Source organism: Leopardus geoffroyi, chromosome E2, assembly GCF_018350155.1.
Source record: "Leopardus geoffroyi isolate Oge1 chromosome E2, O.geoffroyi_Oge1_pat1.0, whole genome shotgun sequence".
Taxonomy (NCBI): Eukaryota; Metazoa; Chordata; class Mammalia; order Carnivora; family Felidae; genus Leopardus; species Leopardus geoffroyi.
Window position 1 is genome coordinate 60,014,721 of NC_059335.1, and position 19,748 is coordinate 60,034,468.

Below are 19,748 nucleotides of genomic sequence, written 5' to 3' on the forward strand. Positions count from 1 at the left end.
TGGAGCATCTACTGATACAGAATGACCTTAAAGGCTGTGTGAAGTGAAGAGTCGGTGACAAGGGCGCAAAGGGCGCAAAGGGCGCAAAGGCCGTGGGCCTGTGGCTCTGACAGAGGCAGGCTGGAGGTGGCCGGGGATGGAGGGAACGAAGCATCTTCTGGGGGGAGGTGGCAAGGCTCTAAACCGAGACAGCAGTGATGGCCGCACCAGTCTGTGAACACGCGGAAGGCCGGGGAACTTCACGCTGTGAGAGGGTGACTTCACGGTACTCGGGCGGCACCCGGAAAGGCAGAGTCTGTGAGCAGCCTGGCCTCCCTGTGCGTGGTCTTTGAGTCACAGGTAACTGGCTATGGCGGCACCAGATCCAGAAACAGACGGAGAAGGCACCAAAATCTTTGTCCCCGTGCCCAACCGTGCCTCCTGGTGGTACGGAGGAAGGCAGCGGTGGCCTCTAGAAATGCCTCTTGAGTGTGGCAGGTGGACCCGACCCGCTGTGGCAGGGGAAGGGACGAGAGCACCCGAGGGCTCTGTGCGGTGGCCCCGGCCATTCCTCTTCCCCCAGCCCCTGCTCTGCTCGCTCCCGCGGAGAAGCCCCCCAGCGCAGGGAGTGCCCACGGGAAACGGGGTGCGGGGACGAGAGGCAGGCTCAGGGCGCACCCCTCCCCCACGGCAGCCCCCGAGCCCCAGAACCTCCCCCGTCTCTCGGCCTGGCCGTGTGAGGTGTCCTCTGGCCGTCCCCAAATGCCCTGCCTGCTGACCCACGCCGGTCTGGCGTCTCCACCAAAGGGGTGGCCAATTTCCATCACGCTGACCTGAGGAGACCCTCATACACACTGATCTCTGCAAACACCACGCACCAGCCGTGATGGGCTGTCTGCGCCCCTGCCCCCCATTCCTGTGTTGAACCCTGACCCCTGATGCAACAGATGGGAGCAGAGGCCGCTGGGAAGTGATGAGAGTTCGAGGAGGTCATGAGCGTGGGGCCCCACGATGGGAACCTCAACCTTTGGAGAGGAGGAAGAGAACTCTCTCCACGAGCAAAGGCCACAGGAAGACACCACACGCAGGTGGCTATCTGCGACCCAGGAAGCAGGCCGTCACCCGTCCGCGAACCTGCGGACTTCCAGCCTCCAGGGTGGTGAGGTCGGCCTCTGCAGGGAAAAACCCCGGTCCGTTGCCACTCGTGCCCGCCGCCTGAGCGGACCAGGGCGCTAACCGTCCGGTGGGTCGCGGTCTCTGGAGAGTCTGCTCCGGCCAGGAACCTGACAAGCCTTCCACGATCCGGGGGGAGGAGGCGACTGCTCGATCGCGGCCCCTCCACCTCTCTTCTGCCGTTAAACGCGACACGGGCCCTGCACCACGAGTGACCTGCCCTCAATTTCACACAGGTGCACCCGCATGTGAACACACACCAGCCCCCGTCCCTGCCCCTGGAGGAGATGCGGCTGGGGAAGGGGGAAACACTGCGTTTTCTAGAAAAAACAAACCCAACGCTGTCAGAATCTATCGACCGAACCAGCAGCCCCCATCAAGGGAGAAAAACCCAGGGCAGCTGTGCTGGGGCCTCCCGGCGAAGACGGAGACCGAAGGAAATCTCAGCACGCGCGTGCAGGCTGGTCACTCGCGCGCACGCGCAGCGTCACAGAGGCAGCCGGCCAGTGCCGGCTCTGCACTTCAGCCTTCCTGACGCAGTAACCCCCTGACCTCTCCTCTCGCTCTCAAACCGCTGTGATGTCAAGCCAGCATCGGTCGCTGCAACCCAGAACGTAAGTGGAGACGACAGAAGACCGCTGAGGGTCTGTCTGGCGTCACACGGGCCCCAGAGGCCCCAGCGGAGACGGAGAATGCCCGGCCCCGGCCCCGGCGCAACAGCTGGAGCTCACCTGGGGGGCCACGGGCTGGGCCAGTCGGTACCAGCAGCACGCAGGACGGCTTGCCAGGGCATGCCAGGGCTGAACGCACACACGCCTCACAGCCCCGTGGCCTCACTCCGCTTGGACGCACACTCGACAGGAGTGCGCACGCTCACCGGGAATGCTGACAGCGGCACCCCTGCCCTTGCAATAACCGTGGAACCGGTGACTCTGCGATGCCCGCCGCCGACCGGACGCGGTGTCCCATTTCCAGCACAGATTAAACAGCCCCAAGACAAATACACCATGACCACAGGCAACACAGACAAATCTCACAAAAACAGTGCTCAGTGCGAACGCTGAGGCAAGAGTCCGTTTACGGGACGTTCAAAACAAACCTCATCTGCGCTCAGGGCGGGCACAGGGGAGTGACCGCAAGGGGTACACGGGGGCTGGAGGGACGGGGAGAACTCTCTTCTGCATCTGAGCGCACAGGTGCGTTTGCCTTTGTAAAATTCACTGAGCTGCCCAGGACCACGTACACCCATCAGAGTTTACTTTTTAATAAAGTGCTTTCACAGAAACCAAACTGGCATCTGGTCCCTTTTCGGCCATCAGCACCACGTGGAGAGGCCACCCTGCAGTAACTCTGGTGGCTGCAGAGGTGCTCCCCACCAGGCACGGCACCGGACAGGGCGCAGGCGCTGGGGACTGCATTTGGTACCTGTCACACCCACCCGGGCACTGCGACACTACTCGGGGCAGTGGCTGCACCCGCTCACGTCACACAGCTCCGGGTGGCAGAACGAGGCATGCGGTGTGATGCGACTCAGGGCCACGCTAAGCGTCCAGGGCTGTGAAACAGGGACACACGCAGGCACAGGTGGATCAAGTCCCCCCTTCCGGTGACCTGACTTCAGATCTCAGAAGAGCGGCTCTTCCCTGGCCCCCCTCCGCAGGCCCTGACTTTTCCCGCTGGCGAGCTGAAGTCGTTTTCCCCTGACGGGCCCATGCATGCCAGGGTGGGTGGGACACGCTTGCTGTGTTAAGAAATGAGAAGCGACCAGGCAGCGAGAGGGAATCCGCCCCGCCCTTCCACCAGAGAAATCTGTTTGGCAGCCAAGAGAGAGGGACTAAATCTACGTGCCGATTTAGTACAGCTGATGCTGGCCTTTACCAACGCACAACCCTTCTCTCGAGGCCTTCCCGACTGTAAAACTACCCGCACGGCAGTGGGAAACGTTTACTGAAAGATGAATGCACGGTGCCGGGCCAGTCCTGGAAGAGTCAAGCTCACGGCGGGCTCTGCCTGTTCCTCCTGAGCGATACGAACCCACAGCCCCGTGGGTTCTCCTGAGCTCGGAGACCTTCCCCAGAAACAGTACGCTCAGTCTGCGTTTTGAATGCCTCTCCCTACTCTTCTTATAGATCAGCAAGACAAGACCACAGAGGACAGCGGCCCTCTTCCAACGGCAGCCACTGCGCCAGGGCGGGGACCACACCCCGTCACAAGGAGCAGCAAGGAGCAGCGGCCGCAGCCTAAGCCCACGGATGGCAGGCTTGAGCCAGCGGTGCATGTCCCAGCCCCTCGGGCCAGCACAGCCCCACCAGGAAACAGGGTGGTGCTTCCATTTTGCCACAATCAGTGCAATTACAAAAGCACTATCTACACGACCTTACTTGTTGAGGATCTAAGGAATCTAAACGAGCTCTCTTGCTTACGAAAGGGCAGCAGGCGTTCTCACATCAGTGAACAAGGCTCAAAACTGGCATGAGACCGAGACCAGTGGACAAGTAAGTGGGGCTCCCGCTGCCGTCAGGGTCACTGAGTGGGGTGGGTAGAGGTTAAATACAATGCAGATTCCTGAGCCCCGTTTTTTTTTTTTTTTTTTAATTTTTTTTTCAATGTTTATTTATTTTTGGGACAGAGAGAGACAGAGCATGAACAGGGGAGGGTCAGAGAGAGAGGGAGACACAGAATCGGAAACAGGCTCCAGGCTCTGAGCCATCAACCCAGAGCCTGACGCGGGGCTCGAACTCACAGACCGCGAGATCGTGACCTGGCTGAAGTCAGACGCTTAACCGACTGCGCCACCCAGGCGCCCCTGAGCCCCGTTTTAAACCTGCTCTGAACCAGACTCGATGTCTGGGGTGAGGGCAGGGAGGCATGTTTGTGAAGCTCCCGGGGTGCTCGCTGGTGCAGGAAAGCCCAAGAGTCAAGAACAGAGGCATTAGCTCTGGGCCGCGTCCCCAGGCTGCCAGGGCTCCCAGCCACGACACCACCGACTCTTGCTGGGACCGCCTCAACCCTTCTCCGAGGAACCTCCCCGAGTGCCAGTAAGGACAGGAAACCGCCCCGCGGCAGCGGGAACTGCCGCCCCTGAGGGGGAGGACCGTCAGCAAATGGCCGGGGACAGGGACGGAGACGGAGGGCCGGGTGGAGTCTCTGTGGGGCAACAGACGCCAGGTGAGGGGCTCAGAGACACAAGTGCCCTCTGACTCCGCAGCCCTCCTTCCAGGCACCTCAATGTTACCGAAGGGTGAGAATTAAGCCTACCTGGCAAGAAGGACGACCTCCTGATCAGAAAGACAAGACCGGAGAGATGGCGACTCTCCCGGAGTGCAGTCTACAAACGCAAGCAACCCAACCAAAGTCCCACTGGAATGTTTAAAAACACAACCTGAAAATCGGGTTCTGGAACTCACGTGAGGAAAATGCACCAGAAATGCGTGAGGGGAGAAGACCCAGGCCGCGGGAGCGCAACGGAGGGGTGCTGAACAGGTGCGAGGGGCGGCGAGCCAGCACAGCACCCGGACCCACCGGACCTCCGGCCGCGCGCGCACAGGTTCTCCAGCGCGCTTGGCGGGCACGGGCGCGCGCACACGCCCCGGGCTTTCCTCTCAGGCACGTGCTGTTCTGCTTCGTGGGCTTTCCACGGATGTTTCCGCGTAAAACGAGAGGGAGCGTTTCTCCGGGGCACGCTCCCATCAGTGCACTCGGGGCCGAAGCGACAGCGGAGGGACGGTGCAGGCGACACCAGCTGCGGCTCGCCTTCTCCCGTCCTGGGCGCGGTTTCCCGTCATGCCGCTCGCCACTTTACAGGAAGCGCGGGCTGCCCTCGGGGCACCGCCTCCCACACAAAAAACTTCGCACGTCTCGCGGCTCCCGGTGCGGCGGGACACCCGTCTGCAGGCGCGCCTGCTCACTTTCCTCACTGGTCTCGGGACAACCCCGGGGGCAGGCGGGGTGGGTGGCGGGGCCGCACCCCGAGGGCCGAGGCACCGAGAGTTTTGGGAAGGCTGGGGCTCAGCGCCCGAGATGATTAAGGGTGGGAGACGACACGCCAGAGGCAGGGCAAACTCGAGCAAAAACGTACTGGGACCTCATCAAGATAAAGAGCTCCTGCACGGTGAAGGAAACAACCAGCAAAACTAAGGGGCGACCGTCGGAATGGGAGAGGATGTTTGCTACCTGATAAAGAGTTCGTGTCCAAAATCGATAAAGAACTTACCAAACTCAACACCCCCAAAACAAGTAATCCACGAGGAAATGGGCAGAAGACCTGAACAGACACTTCTCCAAAGAAGACATCCAGGTGGCTCACAGACACATGAAAAGATGCTCAGCATCACTCATCATCAGGGAAATACAAATCAAAACACACTGAGATACCACCTCACACCTGTCAGAATCGTGGAAACCAACCACTCAGGAAACAACAGATGTTGGTGCAGATGTGGAGAAAGGGGAACCCTCTTGCCTCGCTGGTGGGAATGCAAACTGGTGCGGCCGCTCTGGGCAACGGTATGGAAATTTCTCAAAAATTTAAAACTAGAACTACCCTACAACCCAGCAACTGCCCTGCTAGGTATTTACCCAAAGGATACAAAAATGCAAACTCAAGGGGACACATGCACCCTGATGTTTACAGCAGCATTCTCTACAATAGCCAAGATACGGAAAGAGCCCAAATGCCCACTGACTGACAAACGGATAAAGAAGATGTATAGACAACGGAACGTTATTCACAGACCAAAAAGAAGGAAATCTCGCCACTTGCAACAACATGGATGGAGCCGGAGGATGTTATGCTGAGCGAAGTCACGTCAGCGAGAGAAAGATACCATACGTGTTTCACTCCTATGTGGAATTTAACAAAACACAGGAACGTACGGGACAGCACGTATCAAGGGAAGCAAACCACGAGAGACTCTGAACGATAAAGAACAAGCTGAGGGCTGATGGAGGGGGTGGGTGGGGGTGGAGGGCACGTGAAGCAATGAGCACTGGGTGCCGTATGTGAGTGATGAATTCTACTCCTGGAACCAATACTACACTATGTGTTAACTAAAACTTAAATGAAAATCTGAAAAAGAGATAATTAAAGCAAGTACCTGTCTCTGGCGCTCTGCCATCTAATCAGAAAAAAGAGTAGGGGACAACAAAGATGAGGAAATGGACATCTGTCACCAGGTACTGTCTTGTGACACCACTTGGGACTTTCTGCTCCACCAGCAGGCTCGAGACAGAAGACACCTCCTTACGATCAACGCGCGAAGCAACAGAGCCCAGAAGCCCGCTGGTCATTTAAGTCTCCTCGCAAACAGAATCAGGGGCAGAGCTGGCGACAACCCTCCACCTCGTGACTCCCAGGTCTGTGCCCACGGGCTGCACCTTCTAGTCAGAGGATGCCTGCACGTGGCCCGAGGACCGTTCGCAGCGGCGCTCTGTCCCTCACCCACCGGAGCTGAGGTCCTCACCCAGAAGGAAGGCCGGAAAAGGGACAACTTAGACGCAAAGGAAAGGAAAGCACATGCTCTTTTCCCGCCCCATCACTCCACCCAGACTAAAGCCCGGAAGCCTCACCTCCGCGGTTTCCCGCTAGTTCCGAACAGGCTCTACGACACACTGCGTACTTCGGCAAGCGTTCAAGCACCGAGGGACCGCTTTCTCAGTGACCACTTCCAACACGGGACAGAGGCCGTGAATGCTGTGCATGCGTGCTGGGGTGACAGCGGGCCCCGGGCCGCATCAAGGCAACGGCGGCCAACGGCAAGCCCCTCCGAGGGCGCATCCCCTAGCGGCCCTACGTCCACGGTGCCCCCCCGCTTCCGTGTGACAGACACCCGCGGCACGTGCCACACAACCGGGAGAGTCTGAGGGCCACGGGGAGGTGTGCGCACCAGCGAACGGCTCGGGGCGGCACCGCCGGCAGCACGGGCCCCGCTGAGCCGCGGCCAGAGAGCCGTGGGTGCTTGTGGAGCCCGTCGCTGTCCCCTGGCCGGCCATTATTACGGACAAAAAACTACTCAAACGGACAAAAATGCTAAGAAGATGTCTTGAATCAATTCGCCAGACACGGACAGGCAACAAATAACGAGTGGGTTTTTAAAAGTACACAAGCAAAGCGAGAGAGGCGACAAAGAGCGCGTGCTCTGGGCCTAAATACTTTGAAATGGAGGCTAAAAGACGAACTTTCAACAAATACGTAACAAAATCCATTTTTCATACGAAAACCACTGGACTGCTGTGCCCACCAAGACCAGGATCCTTTCCCAAAGCAAGTAAGAGAAAGGAAACGAAGTTGGTGGTGGGTGAAGTGCGCAGAGGCGCTCCAGTGATCACGTCTCCTGCAGCAGGGTTAGCGGGGCTTGCGGTCTACACTTGAACTGGCACGGCGGCCTCCGCGGGATCAGCGCCCAGGCCCCACGCTGGTCGGAGCTGGTGGGAGCCGGGCCCGACAGCCTCCTAGGAGGCTCATCATCACATGAGTGAGCACAGCCTCCAGAGTGACAGAGTGACAGACCCTCCCTTGGGCCTAGGACCTGAGAAGGGTGCGGCCCCACGCCCAAACCCTGCAATCCGGCGCCAGCCCCGGCCGCTGAGGAAGCTCCGGTCTGCTGCTCTGACAGAGACAGAACCCCGCACCTGGACTGTGCACAGCCCCAGTAACTGGGCACGTGCACCTCCGAAGGATAAAGCCAACTAACACTACTTTCCACGTCGTTCCGCTGTCATTCTTGCGACATGCAGCTCCAGCTCTGACTGGCGGAGAACGTGCAGTACGACGTGACACTCACGTCGTCATCGTCACCGACGGGGGCAGAAATCTAGCACCGACGACGGCAGAGCCTGGTTTATTGAGAGCAGAGCCTGGTTTATTGAGAACATCAGGAAGGCTCTGCCCGCTTTCCTCTCCTCTTTCCAGCTCTGCTATGTCAACTTGACCCAGACAGAGCACGCCCTTGGGGGAAACAGCAGCAAGCTGAAACCCAGAGCTGCCTCCGACGGCCCAGGATGAGAGCTGCGCCCCAAATGACACATGCAGGCGCCGCCGAGGGCGGACAGGACGGCAAGCAGGGACGCGGCGCTGGCCCCTGCAACACCCTCAACAGAGTCCGGGGCCGGGCAGGTGTTGAGAAGGAGCGAGAGGAAAGACAAGCTCTGCCTTCACTTCGGTGGCCGCGGGGCTGGTCTCCCAGGGCTCTGACATCGTGCTCTGCGGAGCCCGGGGATCTGACCGCGTCACTGCGCATGCGGAACGCCGGCACAGGACAGCGGCCAAGGCCAGAGGTCGGGCCCATCACCCGGCACCTTACCTTACTTGCTCCCAAGTCTTGGTGGCCAAATGCAGGACCCAGAGATCCTTGTAGTGGTAGAACTGCTCTCCGTCGGGAGAGGCAAACTCCCCTCCGAAGATCCACAGCTGACCCCCACCTTGGGGCACCACCACAGCCTGCGGGAAGAAGGCAGAGGTCAGGGCCGGCTCCGCGTCCGCGAGGTCCACCAGAGCAGTGCACCCGGCAGCCGCGGCCGGCGCCCGCACTCGGCCACCACCTTCCCCTGCGTCTGAGGGGGAAATTCCTCAAACCTCCTGCATCCGGCAAATAAGCTTCCACGGACTCCTAGGTTGCAAAATATATCTAGATGACCTCGCATCTCGTTAAAATGGACAAAATTACGTCAGAACCGGGGCGCCTGGGTGGTGCAGTCAGTTAAGCGTCCGACTTCAGCCAGGTCACGATCTCACGGTCCGTGAGTTCGAGCCCCGCGTCAGGCTCTGGGCTGACGGCTCAGAGCCTGGAGCCTGTTTCCGATTCTGTGTCTCCCTCTCTCTCTGCCCCTCCCCCGTTCATGCTCTGTCTCTCTCTGTCCCAAAAATAAATAAACGTTGAAAAAAAAAAAAAAAAATTATGTCAGAAGCTTACGTCAGATCTAACACAAACTGACAGAGGGCTTCCTTTTTATTAAATATTAACATATTTGTATGTATAAATGCCTGTCCTCGTTAATCCCTTCCCTGGCTATCTGGCACGCACGCCTGACACTGCACTAACACACATGTGGTATGTAACGTTTACATACTCATCTTTAAGGGGCGCCTGGGTGGCGCAGTCGGTTAAGCGTCCAACTTCAGCCAGGTCACGATCTCGCGGTCCGTGAGTTCGAGCCCCGCGTCGGGCTCTGGGCTGATGGCTCGGAGCCTGGAGCCTGCTTCCGATTCTGTGTCTCCCTCTCTCTCTGACCCTCCCCCCACTCATGCTCTGTCTCTCTCGGTCTCAAAAATAAATAAACGTTAAAAAAAAAATTTTTTTTAAAAAGCGTTAAAAATAAAAGACATAAGCACAACAGTAACGGCAAGCAAAAGCAGGGAAGTGCCCTTGGGCCGCACGCCCAGGAGCCCTGGCACGCTCACACCAGTGGGCGCAGGAAAGGAGGGAGCTGTGCCGACCAGGCACCTCGCAGCGCGAAGCTTCTCAGGCCGACGTGAGCACACTTCAGAGTATTGCAGGGCCTAGCAGGGTATCCGAGCTCTCAGAACAACAGTCCACGGGGACATCTCGTGAACCAACGGGCCCATGTGAGGCGGAGGCGAGTGAGGACGGGAGCTCCGGGGCTCACATCACTACCCAAGGTTACTCGCTCACTGAATGAAAATGAAGCAAGAGGGGCGCCTGGGGGGGCTCGGTCGGTTAAGTGTCCGACTCTTGGTTTCGGCTCAGGTCACGATCTCAACGGTTCACGGGTTCGAGCCCCACATCGTGGGATCTGCCAGCGCAGAGCCCACGTGGGATTCTTTGTCTCTCCCTCTCTCTGTCCCTTCCCCATTCGTGCCGTCTCTCTTTCAAGATAAATAAATAAACTTAAAAAAAAGAAAAAAGAAAAAGAAAATAAAGCAAGAACAGCCAGCACCCCAGAAACACAAGCGCGAAAACACACGACTTTTCCAAGCCGTCCTGGGGCTCCTAAAGCGAGCACGCGGTACAATTCCCCGTCACCACTGAGACCGATCTCCAGGGGGTGAGGACACTGCTCTGGACGCCAGGCCGGGGATCGCCGTGCTAGACCCCCACCAGAGGGGAAAAAGCAAGTCAAAGCACGTGATTAAAAAGGCCCTTCCCGAAAAGGCAAAGCACCGCGTAAGGAAACGGATGTCAGAAAGCCAAAACAGGAGAGAATGCTACTCCACGTAAAAAGACCTTTACAGATGCAAATACAGGAAGCCTGGATTTGGAGAATTCTAAAGGCAATTTCTAGACTATCTAGTCCAGGGCTCTGGAGCTTCGGGCTGGACATTTTGGGGAAGCAGAACTCTTCTCCAAACAGGAGCGTCAGTGCGGACTGAAGGGCGACACAAATCAAAGCGGAACCACCGCCCAGAACTCCAGAGCCCGCCAACCTCGTCACCCTGAGGACACACAGGCTCTGCGCCTGGACCCCATTGCAGAATGCCTGGCCCAGGATCTGGCTGAAGACCCGGGGCTCACAGGACACACGGGAACCGCCCGTGTGGTTCACGATCGCCTGAACCCACCCCCACCACAGCCACACACCTCACAGGCCGCCCAGTGGCTGCAAGTCCGCCTCCCGTGACATCCCGCTCCGTGACACACACCCCCCGGCCGACGGCACCGTTTCGTGGACAGTCGCCATCTGGCCGGTGCTACGGCGACCCGTAAACCGCGTGTCTGAGGGGACAGACCCCACGGCGAAAACCTCTGCAAGCATCCCACAAACCCGGGCTGCGGTGCTCACTCGGGCAACAGCCGGCACAGACCAGATGCCGCGCTGGCCCACCCTGGGATCACCAGCCACGGGTGCCAGGCAACGAAGCAGACAACGCAGGCGTGTCCTTCACACCAGGGGGCGGGAGACGGGAACACGACAGGGGTCCTCTGGCCAGAGAGCTCAGAAGCGGTCACCACAGCGGCAGGAAGTGGGTGGGGTGGGGGCACCCGGGCAGGCGCTTCCGGCCCTCACAAACCTCCATGAAAGAGTGCACGCTGGGTGGGTTGCACAGTTCTCAGGAAGCACTGTCCTCTGAGCACCCCAGGGCTTCCGCTGCAGTGCGGGCTCTCGGCCCTGCCCGGCACTTCGGACACGGCAGGACGTGGCTCCGTCACCGATGCCACTCCTGGCTAGACTAGCTGGAGGGTCCCGGTGGCATATTAGGGCAGCACGGCCCTCTCCGCTCCCGTTAGTAACCAGTTTTGAATGCACTGTCTCTGCACAGATCCTCCCCTCTCGGGACAGGTCAGTTTCCCGTCACTCTAAAACACCAGTCCGTCTACGGGAAACAAACTGATCATTTCACGGCATGAAAGCAGATGTGATGATTTTTGGAGTTTAGTGAGGTCAGGTGGTACAGTCAAGCTACGCAATATAATGGGGTCCCGAGACATCACGTTACAGAAGGCCATCGTACACCCACGCGCGCGTGCGCGCGCGCGCATGCGCACACGTGCACTCGCACGGATTTGTGTATGTTCCAGCTAATAAGAAATACCAACGTACAATAAGAAGAAGGACGTGTTTAGAGATACAAATATATGAAATAGTTCCGGAAGAATGGACAATGGACTTACTTCCCTTTTTAATTCTTGTCTTTTTTTTGACAATGAATACTATTTACATGATCAGTTTTGGGAAGCTTTCTTTAAAAACGAAGTCATGAGGCGCCTGGGTGACTCAGTCCATTGAGCGTCCGACTTCAGCTCAGGTCATGATCTCACAGTCTGTGAGTTCGAGACCTGTGTCAGGCTCTGTGCTGACAGCTCAGAGCCTGGAGCCCACTCCAGATTCTGTGTCTCCCCCTCTCAATGCCCCTCCCCTGCTCATGCTCTGTCTCTCTCTGTCTCAAAAATAAAATAAAATAAAATACATTAAAAGAATTAAAAAAAAAAATTAAAAAATATACATAAAAAAATAAAAACGAAGTCACTCAGAAGCCTGGGTGGCTCCGACTTCGGAGTGTCCAACTTCGGCTCAGGTCATGATCTCGCGGTTTGTGAATTCGAGCCCCGCGTCGGGTTCTGTGCTGACAGCTCTGAGCCTGGAGCTGCTTCGGACTCTGTGTCTCCCCCTCTCTCTGCCCCTCCCCCACTCATGCATAAAAAATTTTTTTAAAAAGTCACTCCCCAGGAAGGAGACAACGACTGAGGAGGAGCTCACCATCCACACCCCACCCCCCACTCCACTGCAGCAGCAGGCCTGGCCCAGGGAGAACCCCGGCGACAGTAGGAAGGTGGGTCCACGGTCAGTGACCTTGAGCTTCATCTGACCTACTCCCCAGCGACCGTGAACGCCTAGAGAAAAGTTAACATACTAGTCAAGAGAAGGCTAACCCTAAGGAGAGAGGCATAAAACCCGCACTTGTGAGCAGGAGGGAACCCCTGCCGCACTCTAGTCCTCCCTCTGCCAACACGGACAAAACCGGACAAGATCCGTGGAGCAACTACCATCGGACAACAGGAGGAGCACGGGTGGGGTGGGCCCTTCAATGCTGGAGGCGGTTCCTGCATCTGATGCAGAGAAAGGAGCCCAACGGAGCAGGTGGCCTTACCGAGCTGAGGAGACAGAGGTCAGAGTTCAGGGACGCTGGCTGAGGACTGCTAGAATTTGCCAGGGCAGGATATGGAGAGTGCGTACCCTGGACGTCCATCCACGCAGGAGTCAGGAGTCCTGCCGGAGCCTTTCAGCACTCTGCTGCACAGGGGGCGGGGCCAGACCACGGGGGCGGGGTCAGCACCCACCAGGGCCAGGTTGCGCTGGTGCAGAAACCAGCAAGTTCCAACTAGACCGAGTGGAAGGTGTCACTGAACACCCAGGGCATTCAGTGGAGACCCCAGAAAGACCACACCCTAGAGCTAAGCCATCCCAAGGGAAAGCCTCAAAAGGATCCCAATGATCTGCAAGTGACTGAACCACCTGCAAGGACAAAACTCATCATTCACTGAGAGAAGACAACAAAATCCAACAGGCAGCATTCACAAATCTAGCCAGGTGCTGCTGACGGCCAGGAGCACCACCCGACCGGCACCTAACCGTACGTTGCTAGGGGGAAGATGTGCCCCATCAGAAGAAAGGTCGGCAGAAAGAGACCCAGACCTGAGATGAGAGACCTAGCACATGAGGACTGGAGAAGAGTTATAAATACGCCCGAAGATTTAAAGGAAAATATGAATGTGATAACTAGACGGGAGAACAGCAATCAGACCTGAACAACTCAGTGTGTCAGAAACAGCATTGGTAAAACAAGAAGTAAACAGGTACACAGCACGTATACCGTAACGGGCAACAGAAACTTCCGAAATGAAGCCAAACACAAAAAAGACTGGAAGAAGAAAGAAAGAAAGAGAGAGAGAGAGAGAGAGAGAGAGAGAGAGAAAGAAAGAAAGAAAGAAAGAAAGAAAGAAAAGAAAAGAAAAGAAAAGAAAAGAAAGATAGAAAGAAAGAAAGAAAGAAAGAAAAAGAAGAAGAAGAAGAAGAAGAAGAAGAAGAAGAAGAAGAAGAAAGAAGAAGAAAGAAGAAGAAGAAGAAGAAGAAGAAGAAGAGGAAGAAAGAAGAAGAAAGAAGAAAGAAGAAGAAAGAAGAAGAAAGAAGAGGAAGAAAGAAGAAGAAGAAAGAAGAAGAAGAAGAAGAAGAAGAAGAAGAAGAAGAAGAAGAAAGAAGAAGAAGAAGAAGAAGAAGAAGAAGAAGAAAGAAGAAGAAGAAAGAAGAAGAGGAAGAAAGAAGAAGAAAGAAGAAGAAGAAGGAAGAAGAAGAAAGAAGAAGAAGAAGAAGAAGAAGAAGAAGAAAGAAGAAAGAAGAAGAAGAAGAAGAAGAAGAAGAAAAAAGAAGAAGAAAGAAGAAGAAGAAGAAGAAGAAGAAGAAGGAAGAAGAAGAAAAAGAGGAAGAAGAAAGAAGAAAAAGAGGAAGAAGAAAGAAGAAAGAAGAAGAAGAAGAAGAAGAAGAAGAAGAAGAAGAAGGAAGAAGAAGAAGGAAGAAGAAGAAGAAGAAGAAGAAGAAGAAGAAGAAGAAGAAGAAGAAGAAGAAGAAGAAAGAAGAAAGAAGAAGAAGGAGGAGAAAGAAGTAAAGACTCCTTGCCTGCTGGACGATATGAAACAGTGTAACATACACATAACTGGATTCCCGAAAAATGAGCAGGTGCCTCAAAATCAAACTGCTAAAACGCCAAAGGTAAACAGAAAATCATTTAAGCAGCCTTACAGGAGAAAACAGACCCGTCACATATAGGAGAACAAAGATAAAAACGACCACTCACCTCTCGTTAGAGCAATGTAAGCCCGAAAACGGAACAGCTTTGAAGCGCTGTCAGGCTAGAACTGTGTATCTAGCAAAAATATACTGTAAAATGAATGTAAAATGAAGACATTTTCACTTAGAAAAAAAGATGGAAAAAAGCTGATGCCAGCCGACCTGCACTTCAAGAAACAGTAAACCAAGTTTTAGGCCGAAGGAGAACATTAGCGAGTGAAAACACAGAGGAACGAAGTATCCCGGAAACAGTCAATTCGTACATCAACAGGAGATATTTTTCTCTCTCCTTTTAAGACTGCTTTACGTAATAGCTGCTTAAAGCAAAACCAATCACATTGTATCGTGGGGACAACAGCACAAAGGACAGAAGGAGAAAATGTGGATGTTCTCCTGTACGGTTCTGACAGTTTATGAGGAGGGGCACAAAGTCGCTGGAAGGGAGACGATGTAAGTGCAACCCTAGAGCAACCATGGAAACAAGGCAGAAAGAAAGAGCAACAAAGAAGCCAACAGAGAAGATAAAAAAGGCATCTTAAAATACAATCAACCCAAGAGCAGCAGGAAAGAGAGAAAAAGGAATACAGAACAGATGGGACAAGTAGAAAACAGCAGCATCAAAGCCATCATTGACTGCCACATCGATAACCACATGAGATGTAATGGACAAATACACCAATTAGAAAGTAACAACCGCCTGGGCGCCTAACTCAGTCGGTTGAGCATCAGACTCCTGACCTCGACTCAGGTCATGATCTTACAGTTCGTGGGAAGGAGCCCTGCATAGGGCTCTGTGCTGACGGCACAGAACCTGCTTGGGATGCTCTTTCTCCCTCTCTCTCTGCCCTTTCCCCAGCTCATGCTCTCTCTCTCTCTCACGAAATAAACATTTTAAAAAGGGAAAAAAATATACGTTTAGACAATGTATAAATTGAGAAAAAAAGAAAATCAATGAACCCAACGTCAAGAAAACAGGAAAGACGATACAGATCTACTTGAACTAAACACAACTCCTGTATGGGATCTCGTATTGAGATTTCTGAGTCACCAAGAACTTTTTCTACCTTCTTTTAAGAAAAGGGGCGCCTGGGTGGCTCAGTCAGTTGAGCATCTAACTTTGGCTCAGGTCACGATCTCAAAGTTCATGGACTCGTGCCCCGGGTCGGGCTGTCTGCTGTCAGAGCAGAGCCTGCTTCGGATCCTCTGTGCCCCTCCTCCACTTGTGCACAGGAGCTCCTTCTTTTCTCTCTCTCTCAAAAAAAATAAACAAATACAAGAATGATTTCAAAACTGCTAAATGAGAAGCACTAGGCAAATTACTTTCCTACCAACTTCAAACCAGGGCCATCTTTTAAAGATTGGAAGGCACTTTAACCACCAAACACAAGCCCAGTCATCCAATAAAATTAGGAAATTCAAGTCAAAGAAATCAAGCAAAGGGCAAGTCACACGCGCACTGCTCACGGCAATGTCAGCTACCACCCGGGGCTCTGTACCCAGGGCTCAGCACCTCGGATCCACAGCAACACAAACCAGTATCCCGGAGAGAAGCCTTTAAAATCTATCAGTTAAAGATAAATTACGATAAATCACATCTGCACTTCCTACTAAACTGCTTTTTTTAGGTTCTTAAGAAATACAGGATTAAAAAAATCTCCCTTTACTTGCCACCCCTGAAGATGAAGAAAATGGAATTTAGGGTAAAATAAATTCATCTTTTCCCCTTCTGCAAAAGCAGCACATGACTGCACATCCGGAGGCGCTGTTGTGCAGCATTACTGATGGTGTGTAAAGGAAAGCATCTTACCAGTCGCGTCTGTGGAAGCTAGTTTGCAGGCATGTGTCAAAACGCACAGCAAGGAAGTCACATGCCGCTATAAAAACACACCTTCGATAAGGTAGGTTTTGAAAGTCTAGTTGCAAAAAAAAAAAAAAAAAAAAAAAAAAAAGAAGTCTAGTTTCTTCGGGTCCCCTGGATGGCTTAGTCGGTTAGGCAACCGACTTTGGCTTGGGTCGTGATCTCGCAGTTGGGGGGTTCGAGCCCCGCGTCGGGCTCTGTGCTGACAGCTCAGAGCCTAGAGTCTGTTTCGGATTCTATTTTGCAGCTGTTAAGCGAATGGAAGGGAACGCAGTAAGGAAGGGATCTAGGCCAGGTTACTGACCCATACTAAATTTCCTCCAAAAATGTATTTTTATCAAGGTCACTGATCTCAGAATAAACACACAGTAGCTCTAAGATGTCCTGCAGCGTAAGGAAAAAGAGAAGTATTTCCTAAAAGATACCTGCAAAATGCACACTCCCCTGAAAACGTTACACAAAAATAATAGGTTCAGGCCCAATAAAGAGGTCTCAGAGAGTTTACCTTCTTCTTCTTTCTTTTTTTTAATTCAAATGTTTATTTTTGAGAGAGTGAGCACGCATAAGCAGGGGAGAGGCAGAGAGAGGGGGACAGAGGATCCAAAGTGGGCTGTGCTTTGACAGCAGTGAACCCGATGTAGGGCTGGGACTCACGAACCATTGAGATCGTGACCTGAGCCAAAGTCGGACGCTCAACCGACCGAACCCTCCAGCTGCCCCCAAAATTTCCTTTTTTAAAAGTCTAAGCACGAGGGGCGCCTGGGTGGCGCAGTCGGTTAAGCGTCCGACTTCAGCCAGGTCACGATCTTGCGGTCCGTGAGTTCGAGCCCCGTGTCAGGCTCTGGGCTGATGGCTCAGAGCCTGGAGCCTGTTTCCGATTCTGTGTCTCCCTCTCTCTCTGCCCCTCCCCCGTTCATGCTCTATCTCTCTCTGTCCCAAAAATAAATAAACGTTGAAAAAAAAAAAATTAAAAACCTTTAAAAAAAAAAAAAAAAAGTCTAAGCACGAACGAAATTACTTCCTATGATAGGTATCTTAAGGTAAGGACTCTTCCTGGAGAAGACATCAAGGCAGGAGCTCGACTACCCGACAGCTCAGAGGAGAGGCCTGGCTGGACGGGACAGGGGAGCGAGGTCACCGGGGTGGAGGCCGGAAGCAGGCTCTAGGCTCCGAGCTGTCAGCACAGAGCCCGATGCAGGGCTCGAACCCACCAACTGTGAGATCACAACCTGAGCCGAAGTCAGATACTTAACCCACTGAGCCACCCAGGCGCCCCCCCAAAATTTTTTTGTTTTTTAATGTTTACTTGTTTTTGAGAAAGAGACAGAGCATGAGTGGGAGGGGAGGGCACAGAGAGAGGGAGACACAGATTCCGAAGCAGGCTCTAGGCTCTGAGCTGTCAGCACACAGCCCGACACGGGGCTCGAACTCATGAACCGTGAGATCAGGACCCGGGCCTAAGTCGGCCACTTAACCAGCAGAGCCACACAGGCGCCCCCCTGAGTGATTATTTTTATATCTGGGATATAGAGCAATAAAGTTCAAACTGTTAGGGAAAAATCTGTTATATGATGGCCAGCAGGACTGATAAGGGAATTTCCGTCCCTGCCTGAAGACTGCCCTTCCAGATTCTCGTTCCCACCCCGCTTGCCTCAGGCGCCAAAATACTACTGCTGGGAAAATAAGTCAAGTTCCGCACCCTACGGTGGCCGATGGGACTGAAGCTCTAATTCCCAGCTTCGAGAAACTCCTCTTCTGGGTTCTTCCTGCCCCGTTTGCCGCACGCGGGCAAAAGCCGTCACGAATGCGGAAGAGGGCGCTATAAATTACCCTTCCCGCCTGCATTCAGTGCTCAGATATCTGGAGAATGATCTCTTCTCTGAGCCCACCAGTGTAAAATAAACCTCCGTCCTTCCAAGATCTCCGAGGGCCACTTGGTTCTTCTGCCGAGTGATCCAGACCAGTTTCCATAATAAAACAACTTTAAGCGTATGCATAGTCACACACACGTACACACAGTGGGTTTGAATAACCGTTGAAACGGACAACCGCACCTCACGAGGACAAAGCGCCGCCCAGTGACCGCGTGGAAGAGGCAGGACAGCACCACTTTCTGACCTGTCCCACAAGGCCGTGTGCCTCCCAGGCACTTGGGTCTATTTGTTGTTGCATTAACTGGAAGAAAGTCATGTTTCCCCAGTCTCCCTCCAAATGCCAAAAAAAAAAAAAAAAAAAGCCCATCGGAATCCAAACTAACAGACTCGAAATGGACCGGACACCAGCATCATGCTTCAGCTTCGTGAAAGCTGAGTCCTAAAAGAGCATGATGCCATCAGGACCAGAGAAGACACAAACCACGGGACGTCTTCGGGAAAAGCAAATTTGTCTCTTTGGTCGCCATATCCAAGCCCCAGAGGGTGCCTGGAGCGTAAAAGACGCCTCGTATTTCCTGGGGGAGCCGTCCAGGACCCCTGCATGCCTGCTCAGATGGGCCGGAGTGCAGCCATTATTTAGATGGAGGCTAACACTTTCTGCAGCTCACATGGACCATCGTGGATATTGCAGGGGCATTTTCTTTTTTTTTTTTTTTTTTTTTTTTTTTTTTTTCAACGTTTATTTATTTTTGGGACAGAGAGAGACAGAGCATGAACGGGGGAGGGGCAGAGAGAGAGGGAGACACAGAATCGGAAACAGTCTCCAGGCTCTGAGCCATCAGCCCAGAGCCCGACGCGGGGCTCGAACTCACAGACCGTGAGATCGTGACCTGGCTGAAGTCGGACGCTTAACCGACTGCGCCACCCAGGCGCCCTCGGGGGCATTTTCTATAGACCAACCCTTCTCCGTAGACCACTCCTGCTCGTTAAGGCACCAGGCCAGTGAGAACACGGGTGACGTGTATCCAGCCACAAGCCGTTCTCTGTTTTAGGAGAGAATGCCTTTGGTCTCACATGCATTTGACTTAGTTACTACTTCGGGAGAAACCATCAAGGAGACATGATGTCACGAATGCCGCGTCCTCGTCACCCTCCCCCACTTCTCCACGGCGCACTCCCGCGGGTGGCGGCGTCCTCAAGGGTCCAGGCGGAGGGGTGTGGATGCTCCCTTCTCTCTCCAGGGAAACGGAGCAGCTGAAGCCTGCACACATCCGGCCACACGTTCAGCAGGCGCTACAGCCCTTCCCTCTCCCTCAATGGGCTGCATTCTCTTAAAAAAGCCATTTAAACTCTTCAATTACACACTAAAATAAACCTCACCCCCCAAAACTCCAGAATCTAGGAGAAAAGAAAGAATGGTGTACGTATAAGCTTTCGTTTCTACTCTCTTAGTCCCAGTTAAAGAGAAGATAAAAAAAATGTGACTTCCAACATATTAGTCTGTAAAAAGTTTTGGGTTTCTTTTGTTGTTTTTTTAATTTGAGAAAGAGAGACAGCATGAGCAGGGGAAAGAGGGAGGGAGAGAGAGGGTGGGAGAAGGGGAGAGGGGAGGCAAGGGTGGGAAA

The 19,748-nt window shown here is 53.9% G+C and overlaps 1 protein-coding gene across 2 annotated transcripts in view; it reads right to left on the reverse strand.

Annotated features, from left to right (window-relative positions):
- Nucleotides 1–19,748, reverse strand: part of KLHDC4 (kelch domain containing 4) — a 52,196-nt gene that overhangs the window by 21,429 nt on the left and 11,019 nt on the right. For both annotated transcript variants that reach the window (XM_045439942.1, XM_045439941.1), the window contains exon 5: nt 8,454–8,590. In XM_045439942.1, coding sequence (XP_045295898.1) covers nt 8,454–8,590 — 137 coding nt within the window. The remainder of the gene's footprint in view (nt 1–8,453; nt 8,591–19,748) is intronic.